This window comes from Pinus tabuliformis, chromosome J (assembly GCF_031772625.1).
Source record: "Pinus tabuliformis cultivar Carrire ecotype Pingquan chromosome J, CPIR1, whole genome shotgun sequence".
NCBI lineage: Eukaryota > Viridiplantae > Streptophyta > Pinopsida > Pinales > Pinaceae > Pinus > Pinus tabuliformis.
Genome location: NC_142295.1, coordinates 1,307,055,852 through 1,307,081,095, shown reverse-complemented (window position 1 = coordinate 1,307,081,095; position 25,244 = coordinate 1,307,055,852). Strand labels below are relative to the sequence as shown.

At 37.8% G+C, this 25,244-nt stretch overlaps 1 protein-coding gene across 1 annotated transcript; it reads right to left on the bottom strand.

Annotated features, from left to right (window-relative positions):
* Positions 1 to 16,850: 16,850 nt before the first annotated feature.
* On the bottom strand, positions 16,851 to 17,708 carry LOC149232065 (protein BIG GRAIN 1-like B). Its single transcript, XM_089381822.1, has one exon. It carries the CDS (start codon positions 17,706 to 17,708, stop codon positions 16,851 to 16,853), a length of 858 nt encoding a protein of 285 aa, XP_089237948.1.
* Between the last annotated feature and the right edge of the window lie 7,536 nt (positions 17,709 to 25,244).

Genomic DNA, 25,244 nt, shown 5'->3' with positions numbered 1-25,244 from the left:
AAACAAACTGAACACAGAGACAATGCTCTGTTTTACTCTCCACAGGATCTTTTGCACAGGGAAGTTAAAAAAAATTCTTTGAACAGAGTATTACACTTCCACACAAATATTTGTATTCATTAAAAACATAATGCCTGATACAAACTTCATCCTCTTTCACTCAGAGGGATTTACCAAAAATACATTCAGCCAACAAAAAAAACAAAACTCTGTTTCCTCCTAAGAATTTACACTGCTGGGTAAAATTCTCTTTTTCTTTTACTGCTGTAAAACCCCTTTTACATTACTGCTGTAAAACTATTTTTACATATGCAGTAAAATTTTCATTACATTCCAAGTTCAAAATAATAACTCATACAGTTATTCATATACCTGTGCGTTATTTTCTTTTGCATTTCAATGCATATCCAATACATTAAAAAAAACTTTACTCACTCTACGCACTGTTGTGCGATGCACACACTCCTTGCATTATCCAAAAATGGCTTTTTCATTTTCATTAACCCCTTCACTATTGCACTGCTGTGCACACTTCAAATCTCTTCACAAAAATCAACACTGGTTCTTTGCTGCAACAAAACTTCATTTCAATCTTCGTTCCCTTTTTTTTATTCACCCGTGCGTGTGCTGAGTGGCTTCATATCGGAATGGTCAACTCATAAAACATTCACAGAACATATGCGCTCCCCTGTTTTCTTTATCTTGCACTGTTGTGCAACACCAAAGTTCTCTCTGTTCTCTTTTTCTGCAGCGAGCTCACCTTTCTCGTTTTTTTTTTATTCGTTATGTTTTCATTACAAAAAATGGTCAACACACAGAGCACGTTTCATTTGGCTCATTATATATAAAAACATTTTTTACAAAAAATATACAAAATCATTTTAAATATATGTTGACTTGCCCATACCTCCGTGTAATTGAAATTTAATGTTCTGCCAAAACTTACGAACCACAATAAATAAGCATTGAATGCTTTTACGGCGGTCAAACTGAAATTTCAATTCACTCCACGCAAGGTTTTAAATGCTGGCTCGAATGCAGGTTTGAAGCAATCGACGGCGGAAGACGATCAAGCAAATCAGACGGTTGACGTCGATTTCGGGAGCCCACTTCATGCTGAACATTAGCGTCCGAAAAGTCAGTTTTGCTGATGTATGCAGAGGACCACGCGTCCAAAAATTGTTGCATCGGAGGCGAGCGTACGGAAACTGCTCTCACCTCAAAAGCGGTCCGAAATGCAGGTGGTTTGGAGGAGCGGTTTCGTGCTACCTTCGCTGTCCAACTCTCAGCGTGCGCAACCTGCAGTTGGAATTAATATTCCAACAAATACTGGGACGTATTTTGGGCTGCTTTCGGATTTAATTTTCAAACTAGATTCTTGATGTATTTGTTCGGTCTAATGGGTACTCTTATGATACGAAAATATCTCTGAATTTTGTTTTTTAAAAATATAGTTTAACTTTGTCATTTTCATAGGTTTTCTTAATGTATATGTAGAGATAATAAATATTTGATTTTGCAAATTCTTTTGGGATTTATTCTGGAAATTGCAAAAAAAAATCAGCGATTCTCTGGAAGGCGTCAGCGCAGAGAGTTCTGTAGAGCACCTGACCATGCTGGAAGATGTTAACCTCCATATCGGTTAAGGATATAGGGTTCAATCCTTCCAGCAACAACCAACTTGCGTCGCTCTATCAGTTACTCCTGCAGATGACGAGGGTGTTTGAAGGGTACCTGATTCACTTCCTTCAATTGGTCCTATGGACGATGAGGACGTTTGAGTAGTGCCTACTCCGCTTCTAACAATTGCCTCTATGGAGGACTAGGGCATTTCAACAGTGCATGCTCTGCTTCCGCCAAACGGCTTTATGGAGATCCCACGTGTTTCAGTGCTTCATGATCTGCCCACCCCAAACCCAGGTGTGCCGAGGACTAGGGCGTTTGAATCGTTTCTACTCTGCTTTCATGATTGTTGGAAAAATCAAACAATTTTTTCGTGGAGGGGCAGGGGGTTTTGATTTCGTGAAGCTACTTTTGCACATGTAGCTTCGTGCATTTTGGAGGTAATTTCATAGAGGTCTATGACTCTTCGCGAAGCTATAAAGAGACTTAGAAACACAATATTCACAGCCCTGGATTTTGTGGACCTGAATTTCGCGGAGCTATTATAGAGACTTAAAGATACAAAATTCACTCATGGGAAAAATTGAGAGTAAAACGAGATAAGGTCAGAGCAACACAATAAAAATGTAGTATTGAATTCTAAAACATGAAAATACATTCACATTAGGCTATGGCTTATTCACTAAGTAAAAACAAAAATTTCACGTGGAATAACACAGAGTAAAATACAGTAACTGTTGTTTTCATGTGCCCACCAAAATTTGCTCCACTATTTTCTCCTCAGAGACTTACTCTCTTTTTCCCTCCAACTCTCTTATTCTCTAACCTCTCAAAATGAATTTTACATTCATATTTAACTCAAACATACAATTTTACATTTAATTCATGACAAAGAAAAAATAATTAATATGATGTTGTTGTTGAGTGTAATCAGAACCACGCAGGTGTTTCTGCAGTGTGGGCAATAGTTTCTAAATGAATGCTTTCCCATATCTATTTACCAAAGTACATTAACTGATTTAAATTCCTTGTTGTGTTTCAGAATGGTTCCCGCCTAGCTTCAGTCCTTCTATCTTTAAACAAAGACGCAACCTACAAAAATGCATCTGACAAGTATGGTTGTTGTCAAGTTGTTTACTGCAGTGGTTGGGATTATTATTTCCAACACTCCCCCTTAATCACAATTGTCACCATTGACAATTCCCAAACAGTTTCTGAGATAAACAAAACTTTCACATGCCAATGGCTTTCTGAAGATGTCAGCAAATTGTTCCCGTGACTTGTAATGCTGCAACACAATTTCATCATGGTTAATCAACTCTCTAATAAAATGATATTTAGCATCAATATGATTGGTCCTCTTGTGGAATACAAAATTATTTGACAATGCAATTGCTAAGGTGTTGTTGCAGAAAATAGTTGTCGCTACCTCTTGTTCATGACGAAGATCCCTCAACATCCTTCTCATCCAAACTGCCTGGCACACTGTTGCTGTTGCTGTGACATACTCAGCTTCTGTTGTTGACAATGACACTATTGGATTCTTCTTTGAGGCCCATGAAATGGCTCCGAAACCCAAATGAAAAACATATCTTGACGTTCTCTTTCTGTCATTAACGCTGCATGCCCAATCACTCTCAGTGTAACCAACCAGCCTGAAATCACTTATTACTATGTAAAAAACGTCATACTAATTTGTCCCATTAACATACCTTACAATCCTTTTTGCTTCTCGCCAATGTGTCTCCTTGGGTGTCTCCATGAACCTTGACACCAAACTTACTGCATATATTATATCCAGCCTAGTGGTGGTCAAATACATCAAGTTGCATATCATCCTTTTGTATAATGTCGGATTGACATTGCTGCTACAAAATTCTTTTCTCAACTTCAACCCTATAACTGTTGGAGTTGTTGCGGACTTACTGTTCTGCATTTTAAACCTCTCCAAAATTTTTGCCACATACTTTGCTTGAGAGATAAAAATGTCATTTTCTGTTTGCTTCACTTCTATGCCCAAAAAATATATTAACAATCGCAAGTGAGTCCTTTCAAATTCATGTTTCATGACTTGTTTGAAATCAACGATGAGGAAATCATCACTGCCTGTAAAAATCAAATCATCTACATATAAGACGACAATGAGAATCTTACCTTCACTCTCTGTGATGTAGAGAGTAGGCTCACCATCACATTTGTTGGAACCATTGTCCAACAAGTAAGCATCTATCCTGCTGTACCATTTGAGCGGTGATTGCATCAACCCATACAGAGCTTTCATCAATCGATATACTTTGTATTCTTAGCCTTCAATATCATAACTAGGCGGTTGCGCGACATATACTTCCTCTTTCAGCACTCCATTCAAGAACACTATTTTTACGTCCATTTGATACACTCTCCATTTATGTTGTGCAGCAATCTGTTGTGAAACCAGCTTACAAAAGGATAGAAAAGATAGATCAATTCCTTCGAATTCAGCCTCTTTGAGGAGGCACCCTCCCTTACAATACACAAATGAACAATTCATGGATAATTTAAATGAAAAAACCTCCTTTCTATATATGGGAGTCTAAGGGGTCACAATATAACCAAGCCGACCTAACAATAATAATATAAGGCACAAAAATAACAATAGAGGGATTCTATGGGGCACAATAATAACAATATGGGGATAATAGGGGCACAACAATAACAATAAGGGATACAATGACAATAGTAATGAGGGAATCACTAGTATTATAGGGACCTAACATGACCCTCTCCTTCAAAAAAGTGGTGTCCTCAATGCTTGAGTAGTTCTGGATGCTTCTGTATAAAATTCTCATCCTCCCATGTGGAATCTTCAAGGGGTAAGTTCTTCCACTTAATGAGTCGATTTCATAGTTGTCGAGTTCTTGTTTCTTTGATTGCTTCAGGTTCCAATATTATTTTTCCTTCCTCATCAAGTTCTGGAAATATTGTTTGAAATGGAAGCTTATCACCTGTAACCTTCTTTAAGCATGAAACATGGAAAACTGGGTGCACTCGGGAAGCTGCAGGAAGCTCCAATTTGTTTGCCATAGTACCTATCTTTTGCAACACCTTGTACAGACCATAATACTTTGGTGATAATTTATTATTCTTCTTAGCTTGCTTGAGGGACGCTTGTTTATATGGTTGTATCCGTAGGAACACCCAATCAACTATGTCAAAACTTCTTTTGTTGTGATGTTGATATGCCTGTTGTTTCATTCTATTCGGCGCCAAGGTGAGGTTATCCTTTAAGAGTTATAGAACTTGTTGCTGATGCTTGATTGTGAGATTCCACTGCTTGAACCTTAGAATTTTCTCTTAAATATGATGTGATGGATGGTGCTTAGTCTACCACAGGTTCAAGTTTATTGGCTTGGTCACTTCACACTGTCGCCACCCTTACTTCTTTTTGTTGTCTATGTTGCCGCCGCTACTGCTGAGTGTGTAAGGTGGATGACATCCATAGAGTGTCATAAATGGGGTCATTTTTGTTGTAGTATGGAAGGAAGTGTTATACCACCATTCAGCTAAAGGCAACCATTTGACCCATTGAGTCTTTTTATCAGATACAAAGCAACAAATATATCCTTCCAAACATTTGTTTACTATCTCAGTTTTCCCATCAGATTGAGGATGATAAGATGAGCTACAAGCTAACTGAGTACCAAGACAGGACAATAATTCTGTCCAAAAATTTCCAGTGAAAATAGGATCTCTGTCACTTACAATAATCTTTGGGTTTCCATGTAGCTTTTGAATTGTTTCCATAAATGCATTAGAAGTTGTACTCACTTTAAATGGATGATATAATGGACAAAAGTGTGTATACTTGGTAAGTATTTCAACTTTCACCATGATAAAACTCTTTCCTTCGGACTTGGGTAAACCTATGATAAAATCCATTGAAACCTCCTCCCAATGTTGGCTTGGAAATGGATAAAGGTTGTAATAGTCCCTGGGTCTTAATTTTTTCAACTTTATTTTGTTGGCAAGCCAAACATTCCACCACAAACTTTTGAATATCCAATTTAAGTCCATCCCAAAAAAATCCTTCTTAACCTTGTGGTAAATTTTTAGAAATCCTTAGCACCGTCCTAAGGGAGAGGTGTACAATTCACTAAGAATCTTTTGTTTGAGTTGGTAATTCTTACATAGGTATAAATGATCCTTGTACCATAACAAATCACTTTTCCAACTAAATGTATCAATTGTACTAGGATCTTGTTGTATCTTTTCAATGAGTGCCCACACTTTCTCGTCATTCTTTCATGCATCCCTTGCTTCAAAATCAAATGAATAGCTGTATGGTTAAGAACATAACTTAAGGAAATTAATTTATGCTTAAAAGATCCCAAGAAGGGATAGAGGATGTGAAAAAAAACAAGTATTATATAAGACTAAATACCTTAAAGTTGTCTTTCGAATTTAATGTGGTTGTGTTGACTTGCTCACATGGAAAGTAATGATGTAAATTACTTTGGATATGGTTTGTCAATAGATGAATCATTTTAGTAATAAAATGTTCCAATTACACATTGTTTGAGGAAACAAAACCTTATTAGGACATTATTCATAAGTTAATAAGCATGCATAGGTTGGAACTTGAGGGATTCCAGTTAAGTAAGTTAATATCTTAACCTAGATATGCAAGAGGCATAAAGAACATATCAATTCATGGGATGAGATTGTGATGTGGGTGTAGAGATATAATAAAATATATTGTATAAAATGTATCATGCATTAATAATGATCAACATCTTTTTAACCAAGGCATACTTGGAAATTGAACATGATGGGATTGATGCATTAGAACAATTTAGGGTGGCCTAATGATTGTTTCATAAACCATGAATTCATAATAGATCTCTTGGTTTAAGTGTGATTTAAGGCACTAACATGAAAATACCCTTGGGTCACATCTCACATAAAAATTTAAAGGGTGTGAAGGGATGAATAATATAGATCTCACTTATAACCTCTATATGGGAGATATATGCAGATGCATATTATTTATTGAACTAGGTCATACCTTTACTGAAGTATGCATGACCAACAATATGTAGAGGTATAAAAGGGGAAAATGGTCAATAATATGACATAATTTGTTAAGAACTAACAAAATTTGTTCTGATGATCTTGAGACTTCAAATATCTATGATAGACTGAGTATCATAGTCAAGATTTTTCCTTATGGTACATTTCATAATTGTTAAAACCTGGTAAAGGTGACAGATTTAATCCCAACACTGAAAGCATGGGTATGATTGAGTTATAGTGTACATGATGACTATTATGATACTATTATTACATGACATATGGAATTGATTTACACATGACATGAAATTTTGTTAATTACATAGACGAGCAGTGATAAATGAATGCTGGTATGGTACTAACATGGTGGAAAAAAAAATTGTGGATGAAGTTTATGTCATGCAGGCGATACCATGAGGATGGTATTATAGGTTGTACCACAGCTGGAAAATGTACAACAGTAACTATAGGACCATATGACTACATATGTTACAAGTTTGAAAAATGAAATGTGTATTGGTGTGTATAACAGACCTTGTGCGTAGGTATGTAGTAGTCATTAGATGGATGTTTGACCAGGTAAACAAACCTGGAAATTAACCAGAAGAAGGAAGGTAATTTTGGTATAAGTAATTATGGTTAATCACAGATTGGCATACATACAATATATGTATATGAATATATATTGTGATGAGAAGTAATCTGTTATGACTTTGCAGGCATATTAATCTGGAAAATATGCTAACTGATGTATTGTATGTAGAGAGACTGCAAGAAGCAGGTGTTCAACAAGAACACAAAGGCTTAAAATAATGCGATCAAAGGACATGCATTCTTCAGATAAAATAAATGATAAGCAATAGTTTCTTTAATAGTAACATATTATGATATTTATCATAGTTAAACTTTGCATTGATAAATTCTCACAAATGATTTGAAAAAAATGTGTGATGGGTAGCTATGGAAGGAGAGATGATGGGAGCACTCCTTTTGGCATATGTACATTGGAAATATTGCATTAGATTTCAGATTCATGAGAGCCGTTGATTTGAAATGAGCTACCTGTGAACAAGGACATGATGCAGGATACACCAAGGCTGGTGTAAAATTTAAGGGGGGGAGTATGTAACACCCCTCCCTAGTGTACTATATTATTCTAAACCTAAGCTAAGTTAAATCTAGGTTTGATACCCTCCTTTGTGGTTTCAACTATGCAAAACCTAATATGAGGAAAGCTAGGTGATATGTAATATGAAAATAAAATGTGTTTTTAAAATAAATTAATAAAATAAATCACTTAGAGGGTGGAGCACCAAGAGAGAGTAGATGATTGCCAAATCCCATGAGGAATGGGATAGAGATGAACCTTTCATGATAAGCTTCTAGATGTGATTCTAGATAAGCTTGGATGGAATGGATATCCATCAAATGGATGGGAGATAAAGATCCATCGAACATAAAAGCTTTGTGAGAGATAAAGGCAATCTTTTATGTGGAAAAGTGTTGTGGGAGATAAAGACAAGCTTTTCCGGATAAGACATAGGCAAATAGAAAATATCCATAAAGTGGGATGCCCCTAATGGTAACTAAATCATGAAAGAGGGTATTAAATACCCAGTGCATCGATCAATTGAGACAGTTGATCCTTGGAAAGATCTTCAGCTCGAGGGGAATCATAGGTGATTCATGGCTAGGTGGTGGTGCTCCTACCTCCAAGCAAGGTTTAGTTGGTGTCACTTGCGTGGAATGTACTGTATGTTGCTTATTTTCCTCGATATTACTTCAATTCTTTCAGCATATATGTTTAGTTGTGGGTGTGATGATAATTATACATGATAAATGATTTAGGTTCAATTGAGATGTTCCAGTTTTTTACTTGTATTGTGTAAGATATGTGTTGATAATACTATCTCTGTTCCTGTAATTCATTTCACTCTTATGCATGTGGATGAATAAAAAGTCCAAGGAGTGTAAATCTGATCATCATTATGTTGAAGGAACATAGTTGTATTTAATGTTATAGTACATCTTTAGGTAGATAATAGGTACAAGACATAGATACATGGATTTCATGGTATAGTCTATGATAGTTCAATTAATATTACATGTTTACTCAAGGAGGCTAGCTCAACCCTCCTACTTATCGTATAAGAGTTGAGTAAGTCTGTCAAAATATGATTCTCATGCATGGATCGGCTAACTACATTTGAGTTAAGTTAGTTAATAATGGTAGCAAACATAAACAATGAATGTTAGGTATTACATGACAGGGCTAGTTTCCTTCTACAAATTTCTAAAATCGTGCTTAATGATGGAGCTCAATAATAGGGTTCATGAAGTGAATCATATAAATGTACTAATGCATGCTATTAAATTCTAATTGTAGTGAGACTATATCCCAAGTTTAAGGGGCCTTGGGGCGAATTTCCTATGCAGGCTAATGAGGTTCGTTACAGGCCACATCCTTTTCATAGCAATGAAGTCCCTTAACTAACTATTCAAACTTGAAAATGATACACCGAATTTCACACGCATTCAATTCCAATTAAAATTCGGAAATGGCACTAATTTTTTTTTTTTTTGGCTACATCAGATAACTCACCTGTAATTTATATTTCTCATTTTTATAGGTTTTCTTAATGTTTATGTTGTTGGAAATGGAAGAGGAGACAAAGCACAAATAATTCACACAAAACACATGAGTTGCTGCTCTTGTATTGATCACACAAAACATGATGATTACAATGAACCCGGTGAAGGGTATTTAAATATTTTCGAGTAGACACTGACATAAAATATCTTTACATGCAACTACATGTAATCACACACTCAATGTCATCTATCACTTAACTCGACTTGACTCAACACTCAAACACTTAGCCACTCAATCACTCAGTTAACTGAGTCTCTATGTTTAGCTAACTCCACATGCGAGAGTAGTTACAATTTCTAACACTCCCCCTTAATTACGTCCGTATGACTCAACATGACTTAACTATCACACAAACATGCATGTTGGTCTATGTCTCAACTAGGCTTACAATGAGTCAAGAATTTTACGATTTTTCATTTTCTTTTTCTCTGCTTCTAGATTCTATATCCTCGAAATTGCTTCATTATCTGTTGAACTTTCTTGTTGTAGGCTTTATTCACTTGTTGTTGCTACAATTTTTCTTTGACTTGTTTTGAACTTGTTTTAAAAAAAAATTGGATCATGTCTTCTACACCTTCCTCTTCAAATATTCGTTTAACCATAGACTACTACCAAAACATTGCATCCTCAAACTGTCTTCTTTGCTTTGCTTCTTGTGCTTTATATTCATGAGTTTGACTCGATTCAATTTTCCATATTGGTTTATGAATCCATTCTTCAATGAGCTTCAAATCTACATGAAGCTTATTAACAACCTTGCTTTCAAATTCTTTTCCATGCTATTATGAACACCTGCATATTAAAAAACAATGTTAAAAACATCTTTGATACGACTCTCTTCAGTGAGAGTTTCCTGCTCTGCATCTACCTTCTTTTCAACTCCATGGAGGTTATCTTCCACTGTTATGGTGTTAGTGGATATTCTCATAAAAAAACTCTTTAATCACTTTATCCTGTTGTTGATCATCAACTGCTGCTAGATGACATACTACTTCATGAGCAGCTCCAACTGCTTCATATATTGCTGCTATAGTGGTAACTTCAACCTTCAACATTTCATCAAACATTGTGCTTACCATATTGCCACAATCAATCCCTATTTCAAAAAGGAAGCCACACATATCATCAACATAATGTTGATCCACACTCTGGTGGGATATACGAGCATGCTTGTGCTTATTGTCAATTTCATTGAAAATTTCAACTTCACCAAATCCATGAGCTGTGGCTGGATGCGCCAATTCACATATAACTTCGCAATCATCATTCACATGTGTGTCATCACAGTGGGATTCACCATCATCTGTATCATCCACATTACAATGGAGTCCTTGAGCATTTATTTTCTCTTGCCCTGTTTCACACATAGAGGCTATTTCTTCTCTCTCTGCAATCTTTGTTTCCTCTTCTTCATCCATATGCATGCTTTCATAATGGGTTTCAATTTTATGGTCTTCACAACCATCATCCACTTTTCAGTGGGGTTCTCCAAGCTTTGTTTTCCTCTCAGAGTCTTGCTGATATACCCTCAAATATGCGGCAGACTTCTTTGCTTGTGACATAACCTGATGTTGCATGTCACTCCCCCTTGCACCAAACTTCCATGCTTCCTTGGAAGTTGTCGATTTTGCTACCTTGCACAAACACTTCTCATCCAATGCTTGTTTTATAAAATTCAATGCCAAAGCATCACATACTTCATCATATGGGTTATTAGATTCGTATTCAATTAACTCTCTAGCTCGAAGAAAAGTTAACATCTTGATAACCCAATGATCAAAATATTCACCTGTAAACATAGGAGGTGGTAACAGATCAAAGCTACACTAATCACCCTCGATTTCTTCTTTACCTTCTGCTAGGTTGCAGCCTAAACCTCTCTTCTTGTTGATTTTTTCTGTATATGCTTCAGTTGCACTTTGCGACCCATCACTTCGGTTTTTTTTATCTTATAGTTTTTTTCTGATTGCATGAGGCTATATTCCATATCTCCCCAAAAAAAAATTCATGCTTGACAAAAACCAAATAACTTTATAAAGAAATAGATTTACAAAACCCTAAATTCTGTTGCCAATAAAAAAAACTTCATAATATGATAAAATCCGTTGATTATTTTATATATAAAAAATATTTTGATAAAATATCTCTATATATAAAACAAAAACTTTTATAATAAACCCCTTCACAAATTCAAAAAACACTTCTCTTTAATAATAAATCACACTACAGACGGAGCTTTACTGAGCCCCTTTTAAAACCTTTGAATCTTTTTAATCCTCTTTAATAATAAATCACACTACATAAAGAGCTTTACGGAACCCTTTTAAAACCTTTGAATCGTTTTAACAAAATCTCATGATTCAACTCTCACCACGTTACTTCTTTTAAACCAATTCCCGTGCCCTTTTTTGAAAAATTGTTCTCCACTCCGTTAACGCGGCCTGCGTGCCGACTCCCTTTACGTCAACGATAACCTACGTAAGACTAACGCTACCAATGTAACCTTGACCTGCGTGTATGTAAAACAGCGTAAGTCCAAGCGCGTTATAACGCCTTCTATACCACAATAAGGTACGTTATAGCTCAAACAACAGTAAAAAAAATATTTCTCCCTTCACACCGCTCATCTGTTTTCCTCTTTCCTTTTTTTCTTTTTTTTTTCTAATAACAATGGGTTACAAATCGGTGAAGAGATAAAGCACAAATGGAAATCGCTGAGGAGACAAAACACAAATGATTCACACAAAACATACCAGCTGCTGCTCTTCTATTAATAATATAAAACATAATTACAATGAATTTGGTGTATTTAAACTTTTTCCACTTACACTAGCATAAAATATCTTTTTGTAATTTGGTGTATTTAAACTTTTTCCACTTACACTAGCATAAAATATCTTTGACAAGAAATTACATATAATCACACACTCAGAGTTTTAACTAGACTTGACTCAACAATCAACCGCTCATTCAATTAGTTAAATTAACTCACTCTCTATATTTTGCTAATTCCACCTGCAAAAACAATTACAATTTCTAACCTAATAAAAATTTCCAACATATATAGAAGTGATATATATATGATGTTACATATTACTTTGGGTTTATCTTGAAATTCCAAAGCTCCAATCTGAGCTTGTTTTATCTTTAAAACTATATGTTGTAAACTTAGGAGAAGCCTGATCTGCGCGTTATAGGAAGTCACGAATGCTGATGCCGTTCGTGATATTTTGATTTTCATTGTCGTAGATAGGATCAAGAATATAAATTTCAGCATGCACACAAATTTTGCATGAATGTTTAAAAAAAAAAATGAGTTATTTAATTGACTTCCCTCTTATTTGGTTTATGTTTTTATTTAGTTCATATGTGGTTTAAGTCAACAAAATTTTGTAAATATTTTCTAACATTTATCAATAGGAGTTAGGTTAAGGAATTAACAATTTTTTTTATGTTAAGCAATTATTTTTATTTGATTATATTTTTTATATATATTGATTATTAAAATATTTCCAAAATCTACGATAAAAAAATTTAAAAATTTCACACCATCAATTTGAATAAGAAACCAAAATACTGTATTATGTAAAAATTTCACACCATCAATTTGAATAAGAAACCAAAATACTGTATTATGTACTTTTGAAATTTTATTGTTGAATAGATTTTGTGGTTGTCAATATATAAATATGGTTTTAACTGTTTTTTTATAAATATGGTTTTAACTGTTTTTTCCCTTTGAAATGCAGATATAGTGTATAAACTATACTGAGATACTGTGATAATTTCACTAAAAAAAGTTTCAGATTGGTTCCATGCAGAGCTCTATATTTCTTCAATATTTCTAATAAGTTAGAGTGTAAAGTTTATCTGTGTTACTTTATTCTGCAGGCTTTGAGAAATTCTATTCAGCAGACAGTATTCAAAGAATTTGCTACTCTCCCATTGATTTTTTTTTTCCTCTGTTTGGCATAAAGGTATGAAGATCTTTGTTTAAAGAATATGAAGGTATGAAGATCTTGATCCTTAACAAATACAAGTATTCATAGAATTTGCTAGTTCTCCCATTGATCTTTGTCTTTTGCTCGGTAGGTCTGTTGAAAATAAAATAATTTCCAAAATAAATTCAACATCAATGAACCAAGCAATTTCAAAGATAAAAATGAAGATCCAAGAACCAATCAACAATTTCTAAAATAAACATCAAGATCCATAAATCTGCATTGTCATGTTCGTGCACGCAGAGTACATAGTAGATTTTCGGACGGAGCTTAGGACTTTGAATATTTGTTGTTATTCTCAATCATTTCCTGTAAACTTCGTCACCATTCAGCAAAAGGATTTTGGCAGGGTTTCCCACAACGATCATAAAGTGACCATCAAACACACGCGTTAAATAGGGGTCCCGGATGCCCACATTGGCGCCCTTTGGGTAAACCCTCTGGATTTCCGCCGGCGAATGAAGGTCATCGCGAATGTGCAACCTGACAGCAAGGCCATTATCCTCCTCTAGCACGGTCATGACCGTGATATCCTTGAAGGCATCAGCACAGAGAGTACCGTAGAGCACCCGGCCGTGCTGGATGCTGTTAATCTCCATCTCGGTTACTGATATAGGATTCAGTCCTTCGAGTGACGACAAACAACCTGCGCCGCTTCTGTCAGTTGCTCCTACGAAGGAGCAGGATATTTGAAGGGTGCCTGCTCCGCCTCCGCCGATTGGTCCTATGGAAGACGAAGATGTTTGAGTAGTGCCTGCTCTGATTCCTTCCATTGGCTCTATGGACGACCAGGGTGTTTCAATAGTGCCTGCTCCGAATGCGCCAAATGGGCCTATGGTGGACATACGAGTTTGAATACTTCCTGCTCGGCTTCCGCCAAACAGCTCTATGGAGGACCAGGGTGTTTGAGTAGTTCCTGATCCGCCTCCACCATAACCAGGTGTACCGAGAACCAAGCTGTTTGAATCGCTTCTGCTCCGCTTCCGCGAGGAGCTGGGTGTTTGAATCGCTTCTGCTCCACTTCTGCGAATTGTGTCGACGGACGACCCGGGTGTTTGAACAGTGCCTCCTCCGCTTCTGACAAACGGGTCTATAGAGGACCCGGGTGTTTGAAGAGTGCTTCCTCCCCTTCCGCCAAACAGGCTCGTGGAGGACCCCGGCGTTTGAACAGTGCCTGCTCCGCTTCTGACAAACGGGTCTATGGAGAACCCGGGTTCTTGAACAGCGCTTGCTCGGCTGATGCCAAATGGGTCTACAAAGGACCTTGGTGTTTGAAGAGCGCCTGCTCCAGTTCCGCCAATCAGGTCTGTGGAAGACCCGGGTGTTTGAACAGCGCCTGCTCCGCTAAACGGGTCTATGGAGGAACCGGGTGTTTGAAGAGTGCTTGCTCCGCTTCCTCCAAACGGATCTATGGGTGTTCCAATACAGCCTGCTCTCCGTGAAAGAATAAATTTCTGACATTCTAAACTCATATAGGTGATATTGGAGAAGGGCGTCCTTGTCGAAGCTCTGAGAGGGGTCTAGATAGTAGCTGTAGTTCTTAGTTACGACGCTCTTCCTCATGGCTTGCTGCTATCGAAATCAAGCTTACTGTCACCGCTGTTTTCTTTTCTTGCGTCACGATTTCTTAACCTTTCCACAAGTCTTATTTAAAGGAAAACATAAACCTAACCCAATGACACCTGACCAAACCTTAACCCTTCACGCGTGTGATGGTTCAGAATTTGAAATGGGAGAAGCATGACTAACGGGTCGGAATTTGTAACCTGAATTTGAAATGCTTATTGCGATTGTGAGTACTGTCTGCTACGTGTCTATAAAATTAGTTAAAAAATATTTTATTGACTATGAATATTTGTTTAATTAATAATTTGTATAATATTATATTTCCATTGATATTTACTCTGAAAAGAATTATAAATCTTCGCGAGGTAAATAATATATATTATATAATCAACCATGTTGAAATCTTATTTATTGTATTTATGTCGAAAGATTGTATCGAAATCATTTATACGGTTTTTAAGTTTGTTTATTGTTGTGGTTACGTTTTCTTTTAACAATAAGTGTAACAGATTATGCTCTAACATGTTTAATAGTAGCATATTCATTGATAATGGGTTCTCTCATATAATGAGTTGGTTCTTGTTAGTAGAAGATAGATCGACTTTGATAACTTTGTAGTAATCTTGAATAATCGGTATTTATACATTTAATGATGTAGAAAAACAAACCAATAAAAAACTACTTTGAAAAGTATAAAAATAATAAAAAATTAGAATACAATCAACTGATAAAAAAATGACTATGTCACCACTCTACGGGCTCATCAAACTACAACTAATAATGATAATGATAATGAAAAAACAAATGGTATAAAAAACCCTAAAGAGTTTACATTTATTTGTGCATTAATTTCTTGTTTTAACGTTTCCATGTTTATAGTGACTTATATAATGTTTCTATAATGTCTTTTGCTTTTGCATTCATACCATTAATGATTTCCGGAATAGTTTACCTAGCATTTTTTAATCCTTTTTTTTTACATTTTAAAATATAAAAGTAGTTCTAATGTTTTCAAACCTCTCATTTATCAATAATCTTGTTATTTATTAGTAAATTTTTTGTGGTTGCAAAAATAATAAGATGTCCACGGATTTATAAGAATGTATTCACTTTCTATATTGCAAATTCTATGGATGATTATTGTGAAGGACATTTGGGAAATAGAATGAATAATAAGAGTATAAATAATTATATATATATATATATATATATATATATAGTGGTACGATGCACATCATTGCTCTTTTTATTTCTTGGATTTCCAGTTATGTTTTCTGTCTGACCAGAGATGGTCATGCTAAAACCTTGATAACCTTGCTAACAATATGCACCCAGCTATATAACGATTATTTGACTATATAAGCAGAGATATATAGTGTGGAATATATGAACAGGAAGCATTGTATATCTGTATCTGCACTACACGCATATATATTGCTTGTATGGCATTACACAACCACAATGGCTGAGTCTACCTGTGCCACACTAATATTGCTTGTATGGCATTGCACAACCACAATGGCTCAGTCTACTTGTGCCAAACTCACGGTCACTTGTCAGACACTTTTAGTCTCTGCTTAGAAATAAGAAACCTGCCCTCAGACCAGCTGTCAACTTAGAAATTACATCCTGAGCAACCTTCCCCAGACCCGCTGTGAGTTTACAAATAAGCAACTTGCCCTCAGACCAGCCATAAGATTATGACAAGTTCCATGAGCTAAGATGGCTCAATGGCATCCAGTAACAACAAGCAGATGTTGTTTATTCATATCATACATAATGGGTGCAGAGTATAATCGATGGTTGTCACTAAAAACCTCTATTTACCAAAGCTTACGCAATTTATGCATGCAAGTTTGTAAAAATTTGAAATTTTCATAGAACCTGCAACTTTGCCAGACACTGCATTACCAATGTCAAGATTATTATATTAGGGATTACAAAGCACTATTTCTTCATCAAACAATCAATCCCCTTGCAATGGCTTTATTGGTCTCCAAATGAGTAGTCTCATAAACAGGAAGCTCTTTTTGGTACACGCTCATGTTCATGTCGATTTCTGCCAAATTCTCTAGCTCAAACAGGTCAGAACTTGAACAACTGACATCGTCATCGTCTTCCTCCTCTTCGTCTTGTTTTTCAAGACCCTTAATTACCACAACTTCCATAATGCTCCTTGATTTTTGATACTTAGTAATTATGTCCTTTGCTGTTGTTGCATGCCAGTCCTCCTCAAGAATATGAAATTGCAATTCTTTGTTGAGCAGTGAAAGCTTGTATGCATCTGTAGATGGATATGTATGTAGATTATTAACAGGATTCGACTTATGGAGATACTTGTCCCCAGAGGGGTTAGAGTCCTCATCCAAAGTTCCACTTGTTGGATAGAAAGTCACAGATCTTTGACTCATCCCACTACTGTTCTTCGATCCTCTGGATGTTTTACTCAAACATGGCCTAGATTGTACTGAAGAAGAAGATGAGTCAATAGAGGTGGGTTTTTTCTCAGAAGAATCATATGAATTGGAGTCACTTACAGACGAAAATAATGAAAGCTTCAATTTCTTGGTACTGCCAGCCATAAACAACGAATTGAGAAAATTTGCGAGCTTCCTGCCTGGAGAAGTTGGCTTCTTGGGCTTCTTGGAATCCTTCCGAGCTTGAGAGTTTGACTTTAAATTAGCCTGATAATCTACAGGGATGAAAGGCTTCTCCGTAGAACAAAAATCCCCATCTCTAACAGATGATTTTCCATGTAAAGCTCGAGTGCATTTTCCACCAACAGCCCATTTCCCTGCTCTGTCTTCAAAACCCATATGATGTAAATTTCTTTCTATTTTAGCAGTAGCAATAGATGAAGTTTGTCTGCAGAGAGATTCCGCATCTGAAGAGAAATATGGGTAGCTGGAGGTGGAATCACTTGTATATGTGTTTCTTCTCTATATGCGCATATATTCCATATATATGTGCCTCTTCCGTATAGGTGCATATACAAAAGATATGCACATATACAAAAGTTGTGCATATATGGAAGATATGCAATACATAAGATGCACATATAGAAAATTTATGTGACTTCCGTATATTCACATCTTTCATACATGCACAAGTTCTATATATGAACGTATCTTACGTATACCCATAGACATTTTGACAATAGTATTGAACCTTGTTGCTAATGGGCTCTCTTCTCTTGAAAGTGAGATGAAGTTCTTTGCATAGTGAAATGCCTCCCAGGAGGCTTGCTAGTGATTAGTTTTTGAGAGCAATGTAGAAATTTCTGTTTTCCCACCCCGGTTTTCAGTTTCTCCTTATTTCTCCGATGTAGTTAAATGCTCATTCCCATAACCATACATTTAACAGACTGAAAAAAATAAATATTGCTGAAAACACAAATTCTGGAAATTTTTCAGAATGCTGGAAATTGCAGAATTAAAAATCAGCAATCAAAAACAGTCATTAAAACACATTAAAACACTGATATTTTTGGTCAACTTGACCCTGGAAAAACCCCCTACAACTCTTGGGGAAAACCAGTTTGAGAGCTCTTCTTTATTTCTAAAAATTGCCTTTTTACAGTGAGAATTATTCAGCAAAAAATCAGCAAGCAAATTTACAACTTATCTCCTTTCCCGTGCCTCACAGCAATCTGGAAATTACAACAAACAGGATAGCAATAAATGCTATACGGCCTCCGTTTTGTGTGCAGAAAAATCAGCAAACTTCTCCTCGATTTTTGTGCAAAAATCTGCCTTTCACTATGTGCTGAATTAGCTGTACAAATCTGCTCAACTGCTGCCTTGGAATGTGTGCCAAGCTGCTGTCTCCTTCTCCTCCCTGCTCAGAAATCTCTCTTGCTCTCTTGTTCTCCTTCTCCCAATCTGCTCATGAAAGAATGAATGACCTTTTCCTCCTTTAATATAACTCCAAGTGACTTTTGGGTGATCCAAGTGACTTTTGGGTGATCTCTAAATCCAATGGCTGAAATAGATTTAGATCAATGACTGAGATTAAATGCTCATTTAAATCTCACTTTCTATTTTTTAATTCACCCCACTTTAATAAAGACCCACTTAGTCATTTATTTCCAAAGTCACTTTTCCTTTCTAATTTTTCATTGACTTTATAAAAGTCACTTTAAAATTAGACTTAATAACTTTATCACTTAAAGTCACTTTTAAATTAGATTTAACTTTATAAAATTATAAAGTCACTTTAGGAGAAAAATTAAATTCTTTTGGACATTTTTCCCTAGGCCAAAGATTAAAGCCTAAGGGAACCACCTGTCCTCCGGTACCAAATTTCAACACACCCTCTTACCGAGGAAGGTGTTCCTCACCACACCCATCTTGTCTCTGAAGTAGACATGCTTGCCCCGTGGTAAGGCTTTGGTAAGAATATCTGCAACCTGCTCATTAGTGGAAATATACTCAAGTTTCACAACTCCCTTCTGGACATAGTCTCTGATGAAATGATATCTGATCCTGATATGCTTTGACCTGTCATGAAATACTGGATTCTCCGTAAGTTTAATGCAACTCTGATTATCATAGCAAATCAATGAAGGTCTCAACGGCTGACCAAATAAGCCAAACAACATCTTGTGAAGCCAGATGGGCTCACAACTAGCTAGATTGGCTGCCATATACTCTGCTTCCGCTGAACTTAGTGCTACTCACTGCTGCTTCCGGCTGAACCATGACACTACTGCTGAACCCAACCCAAAACAACACCCTGAAGTGCTCTTTCTATCAGAAGCACAACCTGCCCAATCAGAATCAGTGTATCCTGCCAATCTCACTCCATCTCTCTGCCTGTAGTTTAGACCATAATCCACTGTCCCCTGCAAGTACCGCAAAATGTGTTTTGCAGCCACCCAGTGAACCTTCCTAGGCTCACACATAAACTGACTCATCGTGTTGACTGCAAAACAGATATCTGGTCTAGTGTTGACCAAATACATCAAGGAACCAATCAGCTGCCTGTACAATGTAGGATCCACAAACTCGGAATCCGAAGCATGAAGCTTCTTCCAGTTGGTGATCATCGGTGTCGACATGGGTCTACAATCCTCCATGTGGAATCTGCTATGGATGTCCACAATATACTTCCCCTGCCCTAGGAAGAAATGCCCCTCCTCCTGCCACACCTCCAAACCCAAAAAGTAATGCATCAAATCGATGTCCTTCATCTCAAACTCCGCCGCAAGATCTCTCTTGCAGTGCTCGATGAGTCTCTCTGCACCTGTAATGATCAAGTCATCCACATACAGCACCAGAATGAGAGGCTCCTCACCAATCACAATAAAGTAAAGGTTCGGATTTGCCTCACTCTTTGTAAAACCCATCCCGTGCAAGTATGTATCTATCTTGGAGTACCAAGCTCTGGGAGCTTGCTTCAGGCCATAAAGGGCCTTCTTCAGTCTGCACACATGGGACTCCTTCCCATGCACCTCAAAGCCCTGTGGTTGCTCAATGTACACCTCCTCCTGTATGAAGCCATTGAGAAATGCGGTCTTCACATCCATCTGGTGGATCTTCCAAACCATCTCTGCTGCTATCGATATAATGGAGCAGATCGAAGTATATCGAGCCACGGGAGCGAAGGTCTCCTCATAATCAACTCCCTCTACCTGGGAGAACCCTCTAGCCACAAACCTTGCTTTGAATTTCTCAATGCTTCCATCTGCAACATGCTTTAACTTGTAAAGCCATCTGGAAGTAACCATAGATTTGCCCTCAGGCCTCGGCACCACCTCCCAAACATCATTCTTCATGATAGAAGAATACTCCTCCTGCATGGCCTCTCTCCAGACCTGCTAGCTAGCTGCCTCCTCATAGCTAGAAGGCTCAGAGTCAAGGATGTTGGTAACCATCGCCATATAACTACAAAACCTCTCAGGTGGTCTACTCTCTCTAACCGGCCTCTTCGGCTCAGCAACAGATGTGCCATCTCTCAAGGTGTCCTAAAGCCACTTGGGCTTCCTCTTCCCTGAGCATGCTTCTCCCATAGGAGAATGAAACTCCTCCTCATCATCACCATCAGTAGCCTGAACTCCTGACTGTCTCTCTGTTGTCCTCCTGCCTGCACCTGAACCTGTAGAAGTTGAGGTACCGTGTGAACTGTCCATCAATGGAATCCCTAGTGAACTGCTCTGTGAACTGCTCTGCATGCTGCCCAGAGCACCACCCCTCTGGCTCGGCGAGCCACTGCTCACTGATGGACCTGACATCCTCATAGATGTACCTCCGGATCCTCCTGATCCCTGCCCACTGGATCCCTGCGACTGACTCAACTGCTGCTGAGGGTCTAGCTGATCCAGATACTCTAACTCCCGTGACCTCCTAAAGGCCCTATCCTCCTTGAAATTCACATCCCGTCTGACAACAACTCTCCTCTGTGCAGGAATGTAAATTCGAAAGGCCTTTGAGGTCTCACTGTAGCCCACAAAGATACCCTTCTCTGCGGTGGGCTCTAGTTCGGTCCTCTTCTCCTTGGGTATAAAGGAGTATGTAATGCATCCAAAGATATGAAGATGACCAATATCATGCTTCTTCCCATAGAAAGCCTCCTCCGGAGTCATGTGCCCCAAGGCACGATGCAGACTCCTGTTCTGCAAGTAAACAACTGTGTTGCAGGCCTCTGCCCACAAGAACAATGGCAACCCCTGATCATGTAACATGGCTTTGGCAGCCCCTATGATGGATCTGTTCTTCCTCTCTGCAACCCCGTTCTGCTGGGGGTTGTAAGGAACAGTGAACTCCCTCCTAATGTCTGCCTCCGCACAATAGTCAACAAACTCTCCAAGGGTGTACTCTCCTCCATTGTCCGACCTCAAGGACTTGATATTTCGACCTGTCTGAGTCTCCACAATAGCTCTGAACTCCTGAAACCGCTTGAAGACCTCACTCTTGGTCTTCAAAAAATAAATCCAGGTCCTCCTGGAGTGATCATCAATGAATAAAACATAGTACTCATATCCACTCAAGGAAACATGAGACATCCGACCGCTCACATCGGAATGAATCAAATCAAGTATCCCCGTCGCTCTGTTTTCACTACTGGGAAAAGGGGATTTGGCAAACTTGACCATCGCACAACCTCTGCAAGTATCAAAGTGATTAGTACTGAAATCTGGCACACCTGTAGTGATCTCCCGCAATGTCCTCAAGGCTCCATGATACATATGTCCCATCCTACGGTGCCAAATCTCACACAGCTTAGAACTGCTAGCTCTGCTGTCGGTATTACTGCTCAATGCCAAAAGGGGCTGAAATGCAAACTTGTACACCTTTGCATGTCGTACACCTATCACTCTAGCTGAATCAGCTGGAGTGCCCCTGGGATACATCAACACCTGTCCTCCCCTGAACAGTACCTCATATCCTCTGTCCTCCAAAGCTGAGACGGATATGAGGTTCTTCCTCATCCCTGGCACATAAAGAACCTCTGACACCTTCAAGAGAGGTTTGGACTCCCTCTGAAATGTCACTGTCCTCACCCCGACTGCTCTAACAACTCTGTCATCACCGAGTACTACCTCAATATCAGTGCCACTCTCTGAAAGCTCTGAGAAGTACTCACAGACTCCTATCATATGACGTGAAACTCCACTGTCCACATACCAGATACCTGAAGATGCTCCGCTAATCGAGGGAAAAGCATGCTCCCTCTGAACCTGTGTGGCAGGTGATCCTGCACTAGAGGACTCACATGTAGTGAACGCAAACTCTTGGTCAAAACGACCAGCAAAGTCCTCAATCTCTGCTGAAGCTGCCACGTCCTGGTTCTTCCCCTTCTTATTTTTCTTCTCCGGACACACAACTGCATAGTGTCCCATCTTTTGACAATTCCAACACTTCACCTTGGAATAGTCCTTCTGTGTGTTCCCCTGTTTACCTTTACCTTTGTCTTTGCCCCCACCACTGCTTGTGGAAGCCTGCTTCTTCCCTTTGCCTTTCTTGCCTCCTGCCACCAGTGCTACATCCTCATCCTGCTCAACTGGCTTAGCTGCCCCAAGCTGTCCTTTCCTGATCTCTGTCTGAATGCAATCATCCCAAAACCTCTCCCATGTGGGAAGGGTCTCACGTGCACAAACCCCATCAGCAAAGTTCAACCATGGACGGGGGAGGCCATTCACTGCAATCCGCACCAACTCAGTGGGTGGAATGGCCTCTCCAATCGCTACCAACTCATCTCTCACATTAGTAATCTTTGTGAGATATCCAGCTGCACTATCATTACCCATCTTAATGTTCTTCAGCTTCTCCTTCAGGACCATCTTCCGGTTCTCATTGGTACTCTGGTAGAGATTGCACAATGTTGTCCACATCTAATGGGCATTGCTCTTTTCTCTCACATGAGGAATGCAATGGTCTTTGATTCCGTCTAGAATCAGCCTCTTACCCTTATTGTTCTTCTTTTTATACTCAGCCAACTGAGTAACATCAGTGGGCACAACAACGGGGTTCTGTGCGGTATGCACCATGATATCTCAGACTTCTGCCTCCTCAAAGATACTATGCATTCTCTCCTTCCAAACGCTGTAATTTATATGCCCATCCAGCCTATCCTCCACCCTCAATCCCAATGACATCCTACTATCCTAAAACTGAAAAATAGCACTGCTGTAGTAAAGATAAAACTGTTTTTTATGAAAAAATCAGCTTGCTGGAATTTTCTGAGTGAAAAATCAGCAACTGTAATTTTTCCTTTTGCTGTCCCAAACTGCCCTTCAGCACTCAAGCTCTGATACCATGTAGAAATTTCTGTTTTCCCACCCCGGTTTTCAGTTTCTCCTTATTTCTGTCATGTAGTTAAATGCCCATTCCCTTAACCATACATTTAACAGACTGAAAAAAATAAATATTGCTGAAAACACAAATTCTGGAAAATTTTCAGAATGCTGGAAATCGCAGAATTAAAAATCAGCAATAAAAAACAATCATTAAAACACATTAAAACACTGATATTTTTGGTCAACTTGACCCTGGAAAAACCCCCTACAACTCTTGGGGAAAACCAGTTTGAGAGCTCTTCTTTATTTCTGAAAATTGCATTTTTACAGTGAGAATTATTCAGCAAAAAATCAGCAAGCAAATTTACAACTTATCTCCTTTCCCGTGCCTCATAGCAATCTGGAAATTACAGCAAACAAGACAACAATAAATGTTGTACGACCTCCGTTTTTTGTGCAGAAAAATCAGCAAACTGCTCCTCGATTTTTGTGCAAAAATCTGCCTTTCACTATGTGCTGAATCAGCTGTACAAATCTGCTCATCTTGGAATGTGTGCCAAGCTGCTGTCTCCTTCTCCTCCTTGCTCAGAAATCTCTCTTGCTCTCTTGCTCTCCTTCTCCCAATCTATTCATGAAAGAATGAATGATCGTTTCCTCCTTTTCCTCCTTTAATATAACTCCAAGTGACTTTTGGGTGATCCAAGTGACTTTTGGGTGATCTCTAAATCCAATGGTTGAAATAGATTTAGATCAATGGCTGAGATTAAATGCTCATTTAAATCTCACTTTCTATTTTTTAATTCACCCCACTTTAATAAGGACCCACTTAGTCATTTATTTCCAAAGTCGCTTTTCCTTTCTAATTTTTCATTGACTTTATAAAAGTCACTTTAAAATTAGACTTAATAACTTTATCACTTAAAATCACTTTTAAATTAGATTTAACTTTATAAAATTATAAAGTCACTTTAGGAGAAAAATTAAATTCTTTTGGACACTTTTCCCTAGGCCAAAGATCAAAGCCTAAGGGAACCACCTGTCCTCCGGTACCAAATTTCAACAAGCAAGATATGCCTATGAGGCTGAAGAAACCACTGGAAGCTTCTAGTTGATGAACCTATTTGATTTAGGAAGAATCACTCAGGTGCTTATGAGGAATCTTGAACCACCAAGAGGTGCCTTAGAACTCTGGTCCTTCAACAACAATGCCTAGGTGGCTCTCCCAATCAACAATAACAAATTTCTTAATGGTATTCTAATCCCTCTATTCTCCTTGGCACTAGTCCCACCTTGATGTTAGAGGTTGGGGTCTAGGCGGGCTTGGAGGTAGGCCCCTTTAATGTTATGAATGCATAAAACATAATCAACATGTTTTTCTTCAATATGTTTTGTCTAGACAAAATAATACAACATGTTACAAATATTCATAATTGAACTAATACAACATGTTACAAATATTCATAATTGGTGAAATTACAAGCATACATATATGTGTTTATATAAATAACAAATTTGTAATTTGTAAAAGAGATATTAATTTATATTTTGTTTTTCTTTCCATAAAATTATTAATGTAACAATCCAATGATGAATGCTTCTCTTATAAATTTAACGA